At 39.2% G+C, this 18,761-nt stretch overlaps 1 protein-coding gene across 5 annotated transcripts; it reads right to left on the bottom strand.

Moving 5' to 3' along the window:
- On the bottom strand, nt 1–18,761 carry BPGM (bisphosphoglycerate mutase). 5 transcript variants are annotated; one of them, XM_025169126.2, is made up of 5 exons: nt 18,608–18,761; nt 18,383–18,480; nt 11,314–11,396; nt 9,008–9,654; nt 1–704 (listed from the first exon to the last, which is right to left on the bottom strand). In XM_025169126.2, the coding sequence occupies exons 4-5, from the start codon at nt 9,606–9,608 to the stop codon at nt 523–525; spliced, it is 783 nt and encodes a 260-aa protein (XP_025024894.2). In that variant the 5' UTR covers nt 9,609–9,654; nt 11,314–11,396; nt 18,383–18,480; nt 18,608–18,761; the 3' UTR covers nt 1–522. The 5 variants fall into 5 exon arrangements, with proteins under 5 accessions (XP_025024894.2, XP_007432185.2, XP_025024897.2 ...); XM_007432123.3 differs by lacking the exon at nt 18,383–18,480 and having other exon boundaries at nt 18,608–18,744; XM_025169129.2 differs by lacking the exon at nt 18,383–18,480 and having other exon boundaries at nt 9,008–9,650; nt 18,608–18,744.

Here is an 18,761-nt window from a genome sequence, read left to right as displayed (position 1 = left end):
AAGGGAATAAAAATAAGGGCTTTATTCAAAATTAGTTGAACATCAGTTATACAATAAAAGTGGGGCCCGACAAATAGGTTACCCAATGCAAGAGGCTGTCCAATGATAAAAAATAAAAGACTACATTAAGACGGTGAGTGAACCATCTTTGAGAAGGTTTACTATGTGTGATCCTCAGTCCTTAATAATCCTCCTATGAGCCTGTATTAAATCAGAAAGTGTTTTCTCCATTTATTTGCAGAAATCTGGTTCTCACACAGGGTTTCTCTCATATGAAAAGTTGAGAAAAATATACAGAAACATTCTGTTGTTCTAGCTAAAGCCTAATCAATTCATTTGCCACCATGACTCATAGTAGGATATGAAATCCAACCTCCAGAGAGAAACTGCTAAAATCTAACAGCCCTTGTCTAACACTTAGTGAGAAGTGAAAGCTAAGCAAGTAGGCACAGTACAAACCACAAAGTGCCATATTTGCTGCACATCATGAGAGTTACGGGCAAAGCATTTGTAAGGTGGTCTTTATTTCTCAGCCACAGGCTTGGCCTTCCCTTGATCTTCCACTTTCTTGATGGCAGCTTGTATGGCTTCTTCGTCACCAAGAAATTGGTGCTGGCCAAGCGGTTTCAGATTTTCATCAAGTTCAAGGAGAACTGGGACACCAGTGGGAAGAGTCACGTTGACTATAGCCTCATCAGAGATACCTGTAGAGAAGCAAGGAACAAATTTACACACTATCTTATGCTGGCTCTAGGTGGGCTTTAGAACTATCATGAAATGTAACCCCAAGGAGTCAATATCCACAAAACAGAATTCCCTGTCTTTCCCTACTTCCCAGTCCCCCATCTCATATACCAAGAAAAACACTTCAGTCTTTCACTCAAGAAAGATACTATCAATTTTGAAGACCAAGTGGGAAAAAACTGGGCAGCATTCATTTCTGTACCAATAGCCTATTCTCTCATTTGCTCATTCATGCCCCAAAGACGGTCCATTTCCTGGAGTTGCTGATGGGATTGTTTCACATCTGTCACCATCTCAGAAGCAGAGGCTATCATGGTAAAGCTGATGAACAAACCAATGCTTCATGTAGCCCAGTGTTTTTCAACTTGCCAACTTTAAGATGTGTGGACGTCAACTCCCAGAATTCCCCAGTCAGCAATTCTGGGAGTTGAAGTCCACACATCCCGAAGTTGGCAAGTCTGAAAAACACCGATGTAATCTTTGTATTTAGGCAGACGTAGAAAGGGAGGTGCTTTCAATATGGCAGATTTTTCAAAATACATTTCAGTCCTTCTCACGCCTCTTTAGAAACCCAATTTCCTTGAGTAATCAAATGCCCTACAAACATCAATTTGAGAAAATGTAGGCAATCATTTATGGGTGAAATTAAGGTTGCTGTTTTTATTTACAGTTCTAAAACTGCTAATAACCAATGTTCTGACGTAGAATTAAAATAGCATGCACCAACCGAACGAAGCAGAATGCAAAATGCCCTAGCAATTTTGAGCTTATATAAATAGAGGCCAGTTCTTAGATTTGCTAAAAATTTTAGAACCTTTTGCTTGTTTTAAAATGTTCTAAATTAAACCACATGGAGTGTTCAGAAATTTTCTTTAAAATGAAACAAGAAAAATCCTGATTGAGTTAATGCAAGAGAGATGCAAATGAGACTGGGATCAAACATCAAGCTTAGCTCAAAATCGGGGTTTACAACCACAAATGAGATTGGATTCAGTGCAACATTCTGGACCAAAAAAGCCACACCTTCTTATAGATTTACAATGAGCTGAGCTAGTCAGCAAGTCAGTTCTGTACAAACGTATTGAGGACAAGGTTACAAAACAGACGCATATCACATATCCTTCCAAGGATCCATGCAATATATAATGCCAGAACTCCAACCCAGCATAACAGATGTTTTGACAAGTATGAAGAAAGTACTTGTTTTACTTTTAAAAACAAGCAAAACCACCAAGCATAATCTCTGACCCTAACCAATGTGTTTCCTTCTTCGACGTAAGACCCACGCTGGATCACCCAAGGTTCCAGTTTTTAAGAGACCATCCAGATTCTTCTAAGAAGTCCACAAAGCAAGGCAACAGTCTTACCTTGGTATCTGCCCACTTCCCAAAGAAATATACATACATGCATACACACACAAAAGCAACCAGCTTTTGTAACTATTATCCTACAAAAATTGAACTGCCCTCTTTTAAAAGGATATAAATCATGCCTTATGTTGATGAGTTTCCTGAGTTATGGATGCACCATGCCCTCCATGGCCCTTCTCCAATCCCAGACAATGCATCTGGCCTGGTATGTTGGGCATATCTGTGATTCTTCTTGTCCTTAATGTTTGCCTTCTCTTTCTCTTTAAGGAAGGAAGGTTTCTCTGCCAAACATTTCAGGACAGAATCAATGAAGCAGTATGACTGTCAACAATGGATCTATTATAAGAGTCAGAACTTCGTAAAAAGAGGAAAATGCAGCAGGGGTAGCCGTGAAGAAAACGGTGTTAATCCTGCCATACCAACAAGAGCTACATACACTTTACAGGAGAAAGTTACAATATTTTCCCCAAATGTTATCAGTTGTTTAAGAGATGCAGAACAGCTGAGAAACATCCATCTTTCCTTGACGCACTATACAGGACAAACAGGAGAAAAACCCGCTGACAGCTGAGTTGATGGGAAAATTTCTCAGAGCTGTATTCCTGGAAAATGAGTTTGCATTATGAAAGGAGAGTGTGGAAGCCTGGTAAAATTCATGAAATCATTAAAGCTACAATGTAGTCCACATTTGAGAGCAAAATCCAGTGAAATTGGAAGGATGAATCCATCAAGGCTGAGCAAAGTAAGAACTGAATAATAACAAGAGATCAACCTTTTTTGATCCAGGACCACAAAACCGGTATCTTAAGCAGCCATCTTATCCTGTAAAATTGGCAAGGGTTTGAGTGGAGTTTAAAAAAACTCCTAAAAAAAAAAAAAGACTCAATTGGCCCCACTTAGCATCCAAAAGCTGCAGAGAAGAACTACAGGTAGTCCTCAACTTACGACGGCGCTGAAAAAGTGACTTACAGCCAGTTCTCAACTTACAACCATCACAAAGTCCCCATGGTCATGTGATCAAAATTCAGGTGCTTGGCAACCGGCATGTATTTGCAATGGTTGTAGCATCCTAGCCATTTGCGATCTTCCCAGGGGGTTTCTGACAAGCAAAGTCAATGGGGGAAGCTGGATTTGCTTAACAACCATGTAATTCGCTTAATGATCATGGTGATTCGCTTAATGACCGCAGCAAAATAGGCCATAAAATCGGGTGCAACTTACTTAATGACTGCATCGCTTAGCAACAGAACTTCTGGTGCCAACTGTGGTCATAAGTCAAGAACTACCTGTAAAAAAATCCAAAATATAGCTAAAAGCTGTTTGCCCCTGCAGGTAGGCAACCATCTTTATTAAATGCTCCCTTATCTCGACAGGTGGTAGCATCTGGCCAATCTCACTTGCACTCTGAAGCTAAGCAGCATCAGAGCTGGTTAGTCTAGAGATAAGAGACCACCAGGGAATGGCAGGTCTGTAGTGAAAAACAGCTTGGAAAGAGCCAGTGACAAACAACTTCTGAACTGCTGCAAAGAAAACAACATGGACATGTCTATACAGTCATCAGGAGCCAACGTCAATTTGAGGACCTCTTTATCTTTTATTGATTTCATGACCTTAATTTAGCCAATTACAACTCACATGATGTCACACACCAATCCCTGCATGTGCCAAATGGGTGCTTACATTATCACATGCTTGACAAGAAATACATTTCCTTCTTATTTACAAAAGTGACTTTGCTAGGTTGCAAAAAAACAATTAGTACTCAATATAACAGCTTTCCCCAACCAGAATTCCTAGACTAGTTACTGTGAGGAATTCTGGGAAATGCAGTCTACACATTCAGAGGGTACTCAGAGTGGTAAAGACTGCATTATAGTCCACTGAGCAAGAAATAATATAGGAAAGTACATAATGATAAGTAGCCACTGGTCAATCAGGAAAGGTAGGGGAGTTGCTGTTGTGCAAAGCAAACTATAACAGAGCATTACAAATTATGCCTGTTGCAATAAGATGCAGATGTAGCTTCTTAGTGAGTCATATTTGGACCTTCACTTAGAACAGGGAGTTACAGCTATGAACTTTAAATGCACATATCCCTATCCTCCTAAAATAACACTCCAATACACAAAAATCACAGAAGCCCTATATGGGAAATGGTGTCCAACTTGATGTCCTTCCAGATGTGTCCCAATTACAACCAGAATTGGGACCAAACTTACATCTCTAAGTGATGCAATCATTAAGTCGCACCCAATTTTACATCCTTTTTGCTGCAGTCATTAAGCAAATCACCACGAACATTAAGCAAATCACGTAGTCATTAAGGGAATCCGGCTTCCCTCACTGACTTATATTTATCAAATTTGTCACCGCCCATCTCGTTGAAATGACTTTACTTGTTGGAAGCCCCCTGGGAAAGTTCCAAATGGCAATCATGTGACCCTGGGACATTGCAACTGTTGTAAATACATACCAGTTGCCAAGTGCCCAAATTTTGACCACATGACCACAGAGACTCTGCAATGGCTGTAAGCACAAGGACCAGTCATAAGTCACTTTTTTTCAGTGCCATCATAACTTCAAACGGTCATTAAACAAATTGTCGTAAGTCAAGGACTACCTGTATAACCACATCAAACCCATCCAGCACATTCAACAGACATTAGAACTGTTATAGGCCAACATTTCTGGGAAGCATTCACTTACACGAGGTTACTCTCAGATTTGTTTAAGAAATAGTGGGAGATTCAAAAGATGAAAAGCATTTGGAAAGACGGGTGATCTAAGGCTGTTCTTATCTCCATGAGTGTTCACCAGGGCTGAAAATTAGCACTGGCCTATTTCAATAAATTAGTGAACTGCTGGTGCAAAACATAAATGTCAACCAAAGTCAGTGTCCAATTACTTCAAATACTTGTAACATTAACTAGCTGACCTTTCTATATCCATCTCTTTGCATTCTGCAATCCCAGCACTTTTCATCAAGCTAAACCGAATAAAGCAGTACTACTCAGAAGCAGCAGGGAATCATACGCAGCAATCCAATGGCATAGACAAGGGAAGAGTCTTCCCCAATCCAGTGCCTTCCAAGTGAATTGGAGCTGCAAATCCCAGATCTCCCCCAGAATGAACGGTATTTTGGGAGTTATAGTTCAAATATCTTCAGGGTGCCATGCTGGTAAAGGCTATTCCAATATGGGCACTTATTGCATAATTTTTTTAAAAAAATACTGCTAGGCACAGGGATGAACAAGTCTTATGATCCAGCTGCTTAAGAAGCTTACTGTCACGGGATCATCTAAATTAAAGGAATAGCTATCTTTCAAAATGTCATTTAATTGTTCGGCTTTTTAGAGGCAGACAGGCTGATCTGGCATGGGATGGGGTTCCTGTCCTGTGATTTCAGTACAGTATCTGAAAATCTTGTCTATTTCCTATAAGCTGTAATGTTTCTGTGGCCATTTTCAGTCATCGCAGTTTCAACTGCGGCTCAAATTCTTTTACGAATCTAGAAAACTTTATTCATTTTAGGTATAACTACAAGCATCAGTTTTTAAATCTCAGATTAAAACTGACACACATAGATGGTTAAAAATACCACTCAATTTGCAAGGAAAGATAAATATGGCAAAATTGGTTTTTCTTGAGGATTGATATATTTATTTAGATACATTCCTCTGCTAATACCATTCCTCTGCTAATACCTTTAAATTACTTTGAGGAGACCAAGTATTTGAAAAAAATATATATAGGAAAGCTGAACTCCTAGATTTTCTTTATGTAAATTACGACTATTAGATCATGTTGGAGGAGTTAATTTTCCAGACTTTTGGCTTTATTACCAGACACATATTTTTAACTCAATTGCTCTAACTGAATGCAAGTGATCAATCAAAAACTTCATTAAGGGACACACTCAGAAAGTTATGAAACCCTCTGATATCACAGCAGAGGTATAAGGCAGGGCCAGAAGCCAGTCTTTTGATTAGGGCAGCATATAAATATAATACAATATTTAGACACAGCTACAGTGTATTTCCTGTATTAAAAGCTGTAAGGCACATTTGACAGATGTCGGAACAGACTATAATTTCAACTCTTAGTTTACACAAAAAATTGCATTTGGGAAATCCCTGTTTGAAAATAGTAATTAAAACTTACTGGCAGGGGAAATCAAGGGCAAATAGTGGTATTAATATTTTAGATCAGCAAGCAGTGGTGTTTATTTTAAAGCAGCAAAAAACCCCTTTTTCCTAGAATGTCCCCGTTTTCCATGGGAATTCATCTGCTTCCAGCAAAATCAGGCTGGCAGCATTACTAGACGGACTTTCTCCCCCTTTTCAAACCACTGTCTCCCAAAACAGGATGCATTAATTAAAAACGAGAAACAGGCGCTGCCTTTTGACAAGGCATACAAAGCAACTAGAGTCCTAGGAAAAGGGAGGGGAAGGACAACTTCCAGGCCAGAACAAAGAGGCGAGTTATCAAGCAGTGCTTATGTCCAGTTCAAGCCATCTGTTCTTCCCATGCTGGTAGTCTTGCCTGAATAGCAATTGGTGGCCACTGGGATTTTGCTAGAAGACAACCACATCTAGATTCTCAGCAGTTCTTCCACTCAATGTTTTAGGGAAGAGATTATGAGTGTATTCATACTTCCCTTTTACTTCCCTAAATCCACATTTCACTGGAGGAACAGAACAAAAATTGACGCATAGACAACAAGCAAGCAAACTGTTTCTAAGCAACCTTCTGTTCTTTCACTTCTAAGCGACATTATCAGCCACAAGAGCACCATAATTTAGGACTAAGACATATTATGGATTTATGGAGGCCCTTGACTTTGAGCGTAAAAGACCTGCCCCAAATGTGGCAAGAGCCACATGTAATTCTTAATCTTCAACTTTCCAGCATTCCAAGGAACTGCTTGTGTTGTGTAGGATTAAGATGTACTTATTTAATAAGAACTTGACAGGTTGCTCCAATGTTGGGAAATAGCACATTTAAGTAAGCCTCGCTGAAGAAATCATTTTAAAATTACGACATGATAGTTATTGCTCTACTTCTCAGGAGGGAAAAATCTCACCTAAAATAAAAGATGCTACTAGCTCTGGGTAACAGTGAGGAACAAGTTGGTTCTAGGAATGATCTAAATCAAATAAAAGCATGCAAGATTTGGAGACAAAACAGGCATTTATTTACTACTAATTTCCAGGACTCTGTACAGTAATCCCTTACCTTCTTGATGATAAACCTAATTAATGAGACCCCTTGTGACTCTGAGTTTTATTCTGCTACTGGGGCAAGAAAGGTGGTTTAAGGAGGCAATGAAAGGGTGGTGGTAAACCCTGAACATGTATTTTCTGAGCCCAAAGCAGCCCACAGGTACAGTGGGGACACCCATGCTAGACCCAAAGCACATTGGCCTGTTTTGGGTCTGAATGCTGCCCACCTCTAAAGTCAAGCCTTAAGCAGGTAATAAGAATGAGGTCCCTTATACTTTACAACAGTGGTTCTTAAACCACTGTTACTCCAGTGGGGTAATTTGGGCATATCTTGGGGTAATGGAGTAAATTGTGAGTGCTTGTTTGTGAGCTGAGGATCCAGTTTGGGACTGCCACTGCAGAGATGCTTCTGTAAAATAACAGGTTGAGGGTTTTTTGTTTTTTTTGTGGGGGCAATGACATTATTTAAGGCCACAAAAGGAGTAATGGGGTCCAACAGTTTAAGAACCACTGCTTAGGAGATTGGTCCAGGACTACTAAGATGAAAAGCAGATAATAAAGTGGAAGTTAGGTTGGTGATAAGAGCTATGCAAAATTTATGACAAGACTTGCCCAAGGACTTTTGTACCTTTCCAGGCATGCCATAAATTTCTACTACTACTGCAACCCATGGCATCCATTCTTTGCTATCCCCACCTCAAAACAGTACATGACCGGAACAGACAAGCTGGTCTCCTCCAAGTGTTTTTAACTGCAATTTCATCAATTCTGGCCAACATATTAGTCATGAGAGATCACAGGAGTCACAGTCCAAATCATCCGGGAAAGACCAGGTTTGCTTACAGTTGACACTCGATTATAAAATACTCTCTACATAAAATAAATCATGCCCAAGATTAGAGTAGCCTGATGGAGAGGGAAAAATAAGGATTAGATTTAGCTAAAAGAGGTTAGATATGAACACTGTTTAGATTCAGACACGTTGCTTGCTTTTGGATAAGCATATCTGAATGCAACTCACTGCAGTTTGTAAACCACATCTCAGAGCTTAGCTTACATAAAAACCAGGCCACCATGACGTGCTCAACCATGACTGAAATAAGCCATGGCTTGCTGCACCATACGGACCCAGACCTTCTCTTAAAGCCTAATTTGAACAGATCACCAAGACAAAAACTGCAGCCTACATTACTAAGTATTTATCTTGGTATCTGAAGGAGTAACTATGCCACAGACAACACAGTTGAAAGTGCTACAAATTGAAAGTCGATCCAATTCTCATCTCTACAAATACCATGATTTTGGGGAAGGGGAGGAGAAACCATAATTAGGTGAACATAACATCAATAGCATACATATATACTTTTAGCAGGGTCCTCCAGGGTTAGGGAGATCCATACCAAAGAAGATATCACATTCCAACAAGGCTTCCAAACCACTGTGCTGAAGAGGCCTCACTAGAGCCTGAGGCAAAGTCTGCAAGTGTGATCTCTACTCCAAAATGGATCTCTGTAAGCCCAGAGAAAGCCAACTGAAAGTATGTACATCCAACCCTGGCTACGAATATCCCAAGAAAATCTTAAGCATACATTTTTTTAAGCAATTATTTTTTATTAGTTCTGAAAAAGCCACCTTAGCAGTAGCAACACTGCATTCAGAATTTAATAGTACCTTCCAGATGCTTCAGAAGAGCCCTCGTGCTGTTCCCGTGGGCAGAAATTAACACAGTCTTGCCTCTCCTGATTTCCGGAGCTATCCTTTCATTCCAGTAAGGAAGGAGTCTATCCAACACTTGTTTTAAGCTCTCAGACTTAGGAAGCTTCTCCATCGGTACATCACAGTGCTCATACCTGCGATCACTATATATTTCATGATAGTAAGGGTGGACCTCAGTGACGGGGGGTGGGGTGACATCGTAGCTCCTTCTCCACTTTTTCACTTGTTCCTCACCATGGTTCAAAGCCATCTCTGTCCTGTTGAGGCCAATCAGCGCCCCATAGTGTCGTTCATTCAGCCTCCAGGAAGATTCAGTGGGGACCCACTCCTGCCCCATCTCCTCAAGCACAAGCCATGCAGTTTGAATAGAGCGGCTAAGAATGGAGGTAAACACAAGGTCGAACTCAAAACCAAGCATTTTGAGGTGCCTCCCACAGATCTGAGCTTCCTTCACCCCATCAGGACTCAGTTTCTGGTCAACCCAGCTACAGAATCGATTCTCTTTGTTCCAAGCCCCTTCACCATGTCTTAGCAGGATGAGTCTGTGTTTGGTCATTTTGATTGGAACTTTCTTGAATCTGCAGGATCTACTGAGAAGCTATCTATATGGAAATGAAAGAAATAAGTCAGATGCTTTGGACCACTCTCTAGCATTAACATTATGAACTCATCTAGAATTTCTTGAGGCCATCATGAATAGCAGCAGGCATGCTTCCTCCAAGCTAAATTGTTACCAAGACTAATCTTCCTCTGCAACACACAGATTTCTTCCAGGAGAGGATCGCTTTTGCTCTGGAGCTCATTTATAGTCCAACCAAGGCATTAGCAAGACCTAACAAGATTAGCCAATGCCACATGTGAACTGGATGGGAACATGCCTACCATCCAGAATCCTGGGCCAATTCTTATGGCAGATGTGCAGCAATTTCTCACTGACAAGTTGATATGGAACAATTATTTGACAAAAGAAGTTTTGAAAAGTATTGATTGGGGTCATGGAAAAACCACTAGGCACAATATACTGCCCATTGCATTTTAACACCTTACTTCAAGATTCTGTTCCTGGAAAAAACCCTGGGCCAAGCTTGAATGAAATGATAACCAACTTTACTCTTAGTAAGATCCTTCATGTGGTTTAGAGGAAGATTTTGCTTCGTTACAGTTTAATCCAGTTTAGCTCTAACTTTAATCTAAGCACCAGCCTACGGTTAATCTTAACAGAACAAGCCACCTCAATAACAGTGACTTGAATTTTGCTTATTTCAGAAAACCATAGTTAAGAACAACCACAGTCTGCCTGGGATTAAACCAAAATTTTAATGGCAATTCTGAAGGAAATCTGAAGGGAAAGCTTTCAACTTCCTTTTTGCAGCTCCACAGGGAAAGGCAAGGCAAGTGAAGGGTCTGGGACTGACACAGCTTTATTCTTTGTAAACTATGGTTCTCCATTACATGCAGCTAAGGAAAAGGTTAGCTGGAATAGGATCTCCACAAGAACACCAACCTCCAAGGAGGTTCTTCTCAGGAAAAGTTCAGTGCATGCTTTTTCTATTGGCTTATTTTATCCCAGGAGATAATGGAGTCCTTTTTTTTTGAGAATAAGTTTCCCTTTTCACTGACCTGTGATTTAATTACCTTCACACCCCACTCCCTCTTCTGCCAGTTTTAGGCATCTAACAGATTGTTGGTAGATATTTTGTTCGTTAACATCTAAACACTGCACATATCCTTCTGTATATATATGAATTCCAAACACTATGTATAGATAATGTTTGCAATTCATTAGTCGATACTCATAACTCTCAGTATGTGGCAACAGGATGGTGAAGGAGGAGTGTGAGTATCAGAGACAACAATCACCTCCGCACTTGGTTATTTGCTTTGGGGCATCTGATGGTACCAATAAAGATCTCTGCATTTAAAGAATGGTTGCATGTGGCAGACAAAGCAACCAGAATTCTGGTGAAGTCACATTTACAGGAACAAGGGAGTTCAGCTGATTCCACTTAACCATTCCTGTTGGCAAAAGTCATCAAAGAAACAAGAAACTGAAAGCTCAGAATGTCACTCTAACTGGTTTTCCAGACTGGATGCCCCCAAATAAGCCAAGATGTATCAACCAAGAATTATCCCTGATAGGTAAGAGCTGCATCAAGTCAGGACCCATCAACCTTCACTTTGGGTTCAGTTGGCTGTTCATACTGGATGGAGGACCCAAGTGAAAACAACTGAGCAGAGGGTACCAGATGTAGATCACTTACAGTTAACTAGGATATTCCAGAATTCTGACAATCAGCAAAAGAATAATGTGGCCTGGAGATGCATCAGATCACTGAAGATGAAACTAAAACATTAAAAAAAGCAAAAAAATTAATAAAGCTCCAGAACCTGATATTTTTTCTGCATTAAAAGACTTTTCAAGCAATTTTAGTTAAACTATTAACTCAAATAATGAATGACATTCAGAAATCAAGAACTTCATCAAGGGAAGATGCTTTCATCTTTCATTTATAAAGAGGGAAATTACCTGAACCACACAAAGTCATACAGATCTATTTCTTTATTGAATGTACTGTACATTACAATCAATAGCAATGCTTGCAAAGAGAATGACTTAACTAAATATATCCTGATCAGAATGGACTTATTCCAAACAGATATAAGAGATGTCAGATATATCCTAAATCTTAATAAACAAAGTGACTATGATTTTTCTTGATGCAGAGAAAACCTTTTACAACTTGGAATTCTAAAGAAGATTAACTCTGGCTCTGATTTTTTCACACTGGTACAGAGTATTTATTAAGAACAAAAAGCCAAGATAATAGTCAATGGCTCTGTCACAACAATGCCCTATAATGAAGGGGACAAGAAAGGTTGTCTTTTCTTATTTTTATTGGCATTAGAACCACTGGCAATAGTAATACAGCTAGAAAACAAAATTTCAAGAATTTAGCAACTCAAGAAGATAAATTGGATTTCTTAAATCAGAATAGATTTTCAACAGACTAGACATAATTTAATATAATTTATAATTGCATTTTATGATTTATACTGTGTAGACTACTGCTTCTGATAGTGATATTCTGTTTAGAACTTAATAGCAATTTGCAGTTTTTATAAAACAAGATAATTCATTTGATCATTTACAATTAAATTACGACATATTGAATAACTTTAATTTCAAAGATACTTGTAGTCCCCACATAGTCCCTGTTTATTCACATTGTACTATACTTTTGATTTTTTCTTAAAATGCCTAATAAAAACATATTTCTAGGAAGATGAGCCATGACAGAATCATGCAAACTGAACTAGGTAATTTCTATCCCACGTACTACTTTCCAATTTCTTGCCACATATTGATGAAAATCAAACCACTCAATCTTTTAATACTCAGTTATTAGTCACACCCTGTAATTTTTATCTTGATGACCAACCAATTAACAATATACCAAGAGCGCTCTGATCAAACTGAACTCTTCCTAAGAAAATGCTGCTGTTCCTGATTTAAATAATTCTAATAATTTTGGTTCTGAGCATTAAATACAGAAGATCTCCTGCTGTGCAATTTCACTTATTTGAAAATAAATTATATTCATAACTAGGATTATCCATATGGTACAAGTAAACTATATAAACCCATTGCATGTTTATTATACAGCAAAACAGTACAGCAACGGTTTACATCATGAAGTAATGCATTCTAAAACAATATTTGGAGGAGCCACCATAACATAGCCCTACTATACTTCAAACTTCTTACTTATGGACTTCCAGAGGAAGAAATGGCAGACTGAAGACAGCTTTGTGAAAAGTGGAGCTGAAGACCTCAGCAAAGAACGAACAGGCAGTGAGTAGACCAGCTCTTTGAACCCCTCCAGACAAAGAGAACAGGAGATTGTCCATAAATGCTCCAGACAGTTGCTCGTGAGCAGGCTGCAAGACAGCTGTCTCCAGGGTTTTGAGCCCTGGGAGATGAGGGAATAGCCATCTTGCTCAAACTGCAGTCCGTGCCTTTAAAAGGATACTAAGTTTGCATACTTCCTTTTCTAATCACATTCAGAAATTGGTTATCAACTACTTTCAACTATTAAAAACCTTTGAATTGACAATCCTGAAAGCACCAGGTAAGTCTGCCTTCAATCCTTAATGAAAGAAAATTTTAACTACAAACTTAAGAACTTTAAAAAAAATTGAGACAAACAGCAAAAAGCTAAGTAAGGCTTTGATTTTATATAACATTACAAATAGATTAAGAGTCCAAATAAATTTGAAATAAGATTTTAGAATTATAAAGAATCCTTCCTGTGGGAAAGTTGACTTGTTTGAATTTTTTCTAAGACATAAAAGAGATAATTTTAAAAATTGGACACTAGTGGGAAGTAAAGATTTTAATTAAAGGAGAATACATAAACCTGATTAACAGCTACAGAACAACACAAATTATAACATTGGAAATACTGAAGTATACTTTTGAAAAATGGAATCAGAATTTAATATCAGCAATGTCAATAGCAATGTTTGCTTTTACAGATAGACTGTGTCCAAAAGATGTTTTGGAAGATGTGGAAGAGGAACAAGTTTCATCTGACAAGACAGAGACTGAGTTTGTACTAAAAGCAGATCTACAAATGACAGGCTGCAAGAATGAAACAGAAAAAGATGTTTCATTGGACCTACAAAAGAAATTGGTTGATGCTTTAAAAGTCAAAAGGGTATTACAAATAAACCAAAAAAGTGAACTGGATAATTCTTTTACATTGGATTTACAAGAGAGTGTAATCTTCAGCATTTCAACTCTGATTTTTTAGGGAAGAGGGAGAAGATAGAGTCTTATCAACATAATAAAGCTCCACCTGAGACTGAGGCAACAATTCACATGAGATAATGTTCCTCTGTACAAATCCTTCAACACAGAAAGCTATCGTGTTAAGGAGAAAGTTCCAAATTCAGCTTTTCCTAATCTTGCATCCTGATGTCAAATTAATCTCCCACCATAATTAATCACTGGGGATGAGAACAGGTGTGACTCAGCAGTATCTGAGAACCTGAGGTTGGGAAAATCGAGCCTAAATCTTATAAGTATTACAGGTAGTCCTCAGTTAACAGTAATTGGGACCGGAATTTCCATCGCTAAGCAATGCAATCATAAAGCACATCATCACGTGACCACATCACTTAACAACAACAACAATCCCGGCACTCCCCATTGCCATTGTTAACTGAATCCCACCTGGTTGTTAGGTGAAGACCCACCCTGATCCAAGCCATTCCCAGTTTGTTCCCTTCCAGCCCCAAGCCCCCACTTCAACTCTCCCACCCACCTTTCTTCCCATCTATGCCCTTTTGGCCAACTGCCAGCCCTGCTGCCCCCAGCTGCCCTTCGCCATCTTCTTCCTCCTGTTGCTGACAAGGCGCGCCCAGCCTGGCCCTTCAACAAGGCAACTGCTGGCCGCGCCAGACCTCCTTCCGAGGCCACGTGCAGCTTTGTCCAAATCACATGCAGCTTTCTCATGAGGCTTTGGAAAATAGTCATCTTGCATTATTTTGGGCTTTGTTTTAACCATCTTGAATTCTTAAGTTATTTGATTGTTGCATGGTTATTTCTTGCACCTGTGCTGCACTGTGGTACTCAAATTGTAAGCAGGACTTAAACACTGCAGTAGCACAATCCATCTGCAATGGTTTGGGGGAAATTGCTGGCTGGGGAATTCTGGGAGTTGAAGTCCACCCATCTTAAAGTTCCCAACTTTGAGAAACACTGATGTATACTATAGTGGTCTTTTTCTTTATAGTGGTCTTTTTCTTTATATTCAATCTTGTATGAAAAAGTCAATTTTATGCTTGCAATAGTGACATCCTAAACTAATTAACACTGGCAGTATTGAATATAGAGAAAAAAGAAATATTCTAAGTTATCCAATAGAATCTCAATATCTTTAATACTGTATAAATGAAACAATATAATGTATTAATATATATAATAAAGGGAATAAATAAAAATTGCACAGTAAACAAACAATCCTTTGGGCATAAAGATTCCAAAATGCATTATGGTCAAGGGAGCCAAAACTACCATGCTCAGAATAAACCAGAGCCATGCCAATCCAGCAGGAAAAAAATCCATGTGCTTGGAAAATTAAATTACATAATTACATAAAGAGAAGTGTTTTGTCAACCACCCTCAAAACATGTGTTTTGAAGATCAGTTCCTCAACAGAGCCAAAAATCACACCAAACAGGGTCATTATGTAGCTAGCCAATATCAGAAAATAACTGATTCAATCTGCTCAAACAGAGATCTTGCATCAGTGCCAAGGGCCCGTCTGGTTACAAATGGATTTCTGATGAGGAGTGATTACCTAAGCAACCCAGCCTGGACTTCTTCACTTCTCTTATCTACTCAAAGGACCACAGCAATCCCACAAGAGAAGGGCAGAATGGTTTTCTTAGCTGGATTCTCATTTATGGCTGGCTTCTTTGAAGCAGACACATTAAGCTTTGCAATGAGTATTGCAGGAAGCACAGCTGATAATCACTAGAATTAAACCTGTGATTGCACTATAGGCACACTTAGGGTACCCAGTGACAGTGTTTCTCAACCTTGGGAACTTGAAGATGTGTGGACTTCAACTCCCAGAATTCCCCAGCCAGCATGGGTGGCTGGGGAATTCTGGGGATTGAAGTCCACACCCCTTAAAGCTCCCAAGGTTGAGAAATACTGCTACAGTGTACAGACCAAGGAATGTAGCATATAAATATATATATATATATGTAGTGTATATACATGCATATATATTCATATATAATATAGTGTATGGACCAAGAAATAATGCTAGAATTAAAGAACGGGGAAGGAAAAGTTGCTGAAAACAATGAATAGAAAAACCCTAACCCTAATTGAGGGATGAAGAGTAAAAGATTATTAAAAGAGATACAAAATCTAAAGGAGATCATGAATGGATAGAGGGGAAACTAAAGCAAATAAAATGTATGAATGCAAATGTCACACCAACAATGGATTAGCACAATTGTTCAGTAATTATTAGGGTTATGTAGTGCTTTGGATTTAAAGGCCAAATGCTGTTTTGGAGAGCACAGGAGTGCAAATTTAGTACCTATCTACAACCCCTTTATAGCCACACTTTATCCCAGGATTGCACAGGTCACAACTACCAAACAATCCTAGGAAAAAAATAGGGTTTTGCAGACTTTCATCATATGCACATAGTATAATCTGACAAAAATAGTTCAAGATTCAGCATTAGTAAAACATCAAAAAATACTGTGTGATCTGAACAATGTTAGAGTGTGTATATGCCCAAAGTGTTTGTGCACGTGATCAACTTGTGAATGTAAGGGGTGGGAGCATTTTGTGTGTCTGAAATGTCTAATAAAAAACAAGTAGTATCAATTTTTAGCACTAATAAAAAACTTAAATATTTTTCCAATGGTGATTCTACAGATGGAATATATATCAGAAAAGTATAAGTTGCTTTATTTCAAAAAAGCACTTCCTTTGAACCGAATAAAAACTTCAAGCTCTGAGATACAATAGTGAAAAACAAAATGACTAAGTTTACATATCACATTATTTTACCTAATCAGCCATTCTGAATTTGAATATCAACAAATCATGGTTGACAATAAACCACATTTAAGGAAACAACCAGCATTGCAAATTAGTGCCTAGTCTGAAGTCTTACTTCAACTCCATGGCTAACCTAGGATTTGCCTCACTCCAATCTAATTCCTGAACTCTAAATGCTATGTCAACCAGGGCTTAGACTAAATTCCCATCTGCCACAGCCAGAGTAGCCAATGATCAGGAATGATGAAATCTGAAGCCCACACCGTGCTATAGCTTCTAAACTCACTCTTCCAGTTGGGTAAAAAAAAAAATCATTTCCTTTTATGATGAAGGCAAAACAGTTGTTCCTACTGAAACATCTTACAGAAGGTACAGAAATCACAAGTAAAAGAGCTTTTATCCATACTAAAATGGTTAACAAAGCTCATTGTGTTCCCTCTGCAGAACATAGCTAGGCTCTTCCTAACTACAGGCATATTTGGGATGGGATTTTAAGAGATTCCTGACTTTTCAGGTGCATACATTCTTCCTAGCCAGATCTCATGATTTAAAACTTGTCCAACCTATATTACTGAAAAAATAGAGGCCCTGCATTCTGACTGCATATTGCACGGACAAAATGGATTCAAAAACCAATGCTATTTCAATATGACTTTTCCTGATCTCGCAGATACGCATTAACGCTCTGCTTTGACTTTTGCCTAGATATACTTATTCCTAGAACATCCCACTGAATTCAGTAACAGTATTCATACATTATACTACTGTGATTATTAGTATAATTACCCATGGTCTATCAGGTAACTCCTAACTGACTTGATTTATACAGACTAAGCCACAAACTACATTGGCTGACTTTACACAACAGTAAGTCAAAATTAAATATATAATATCATGGCTTCGCAGAGACTTTCCCAACCTGGCATGCTCCAGCTGTGGAGGATCTTTAACATCCCCAGAATTAGAGAATGCATCAGTGGAGAGCAAGTTGGGAAAAGCTGACTCAGCATGGCACATAAACCAGGGTTTTTGGCATAAATCTAACCAGTATGCATTCCTTCATTTACATATGAAACTCCCTTGCTATATCTGAGAAGCAAACAAACTCAGGACACATTCACAAGCTACAGAAAAACACTTTTACAGTAATTGGTATGTTACATGGCTGCCTGATCAGTACAGTCAAGACTAACAAGCCATTTATGTTATTTTAATTCAATTATCTGTTCTATGCTGAACAGGTGCAACCATTTGGCCAGCTCAGAAGCTAAGCAGGGTGGGGTCTGCCTAGGCACTGGATGGATGGGGGACCACCAGGGCATCTGCCTTGAGCATACATAGTACCCAATACACAAAATGAAATTAATATCAAGGTTGCAATGAAAGTAGAAGAGGAAGGACTGGTTTAAAAACAGGAACGAAGACTAGTTGGGAATTTGAAGGTATCATTAGATGGTTACAGAAAAAACAGGTTTCGCTAACGTGATACCCCAAAGCTAGGACCCATGTCCACGAACATAGTAAGATGTGGCTACTCTAATTTGCTTTTTTAAGACTCCTCCCAGCTCGAATGCACAGCGTGGGGGGGAAAAAACCCGGCGTTGGTGACTTTTTAAAATAGCCGAACCAAAATTAGAACGACTTGCACACCTAATCCTCCCCAGGGCACCCAGATTCATCCTTCCTTCCCCTTGCTCAAGGAACCACCATCGCTACCCAGGTACGGACATCCCTACCCGACTAAGCGTGCAATGCTCAGGGACCCGATGCCGGGGAGCCCTTCTTTCAGCGGAGCCCCGAGTGAACAGCAAAGCGCGCGCTCCGACAACAGAACCTACGGGGTGGAAAAGAAAAATGCATTTCAAAGCGAAGCTACCGATGCAATTATATTTCTCGCTGCTGCGGCTTAATGAATACACGCATTTTGAAAAGCAACCTTTAAAAACAAAAGCATTATTTACCTTGAAACCGCACAGCTCGGTCTGCGAAAACCACCAGCCTGCAGGAACAAAGCACCTCCCAGCCGCAGCGCCTACAACAAACAGCTCCCAACAGCTTTGAACGGACTGCTAAAGAAGGGGGAAGAGTTAGTAACGCCTTCCGGATTCTCCCTCT

Source organism: Python bivittatus, unplaced genomic scaffold, assembly GCF_059951505.1.
Source record: "Python bivittatus isolate LINGU-HERP-01145 unplaced genomic scaffold, Pbiv_v1 ctg000330_np1212, whole genome shotgun sequence".
Lineage (NCBI taxonomy): Eukaryota > Metazoa > Chordata > Lepidosauria > Squamata > Pythonidae > Python > Python bivittatus.
The sequence above is the reverse complement of the archived record's forward strand: the minus strand, read 5'-3'. Positions and strand labels throughout refer to the sequence as shown.

What these genes read in the sequence shown, in the direction of transcription:
- BPGM (XM_025169126.2), bottom strand. Translation starts at nt 9,608, where the DNA reads ATGACCAAACACAGACTCATCCTGCTAAGACATGGTGAAGGGGCTTGG. An exon ending in TCTTCTGAAGCATCTGGAAG is followed by an intron (nt 705 to 9,007) that starts GTACTATTAAAT and finishes GCTTCTCTACAG; the next exon opens with GTATCTCTGATGAGGCTATA.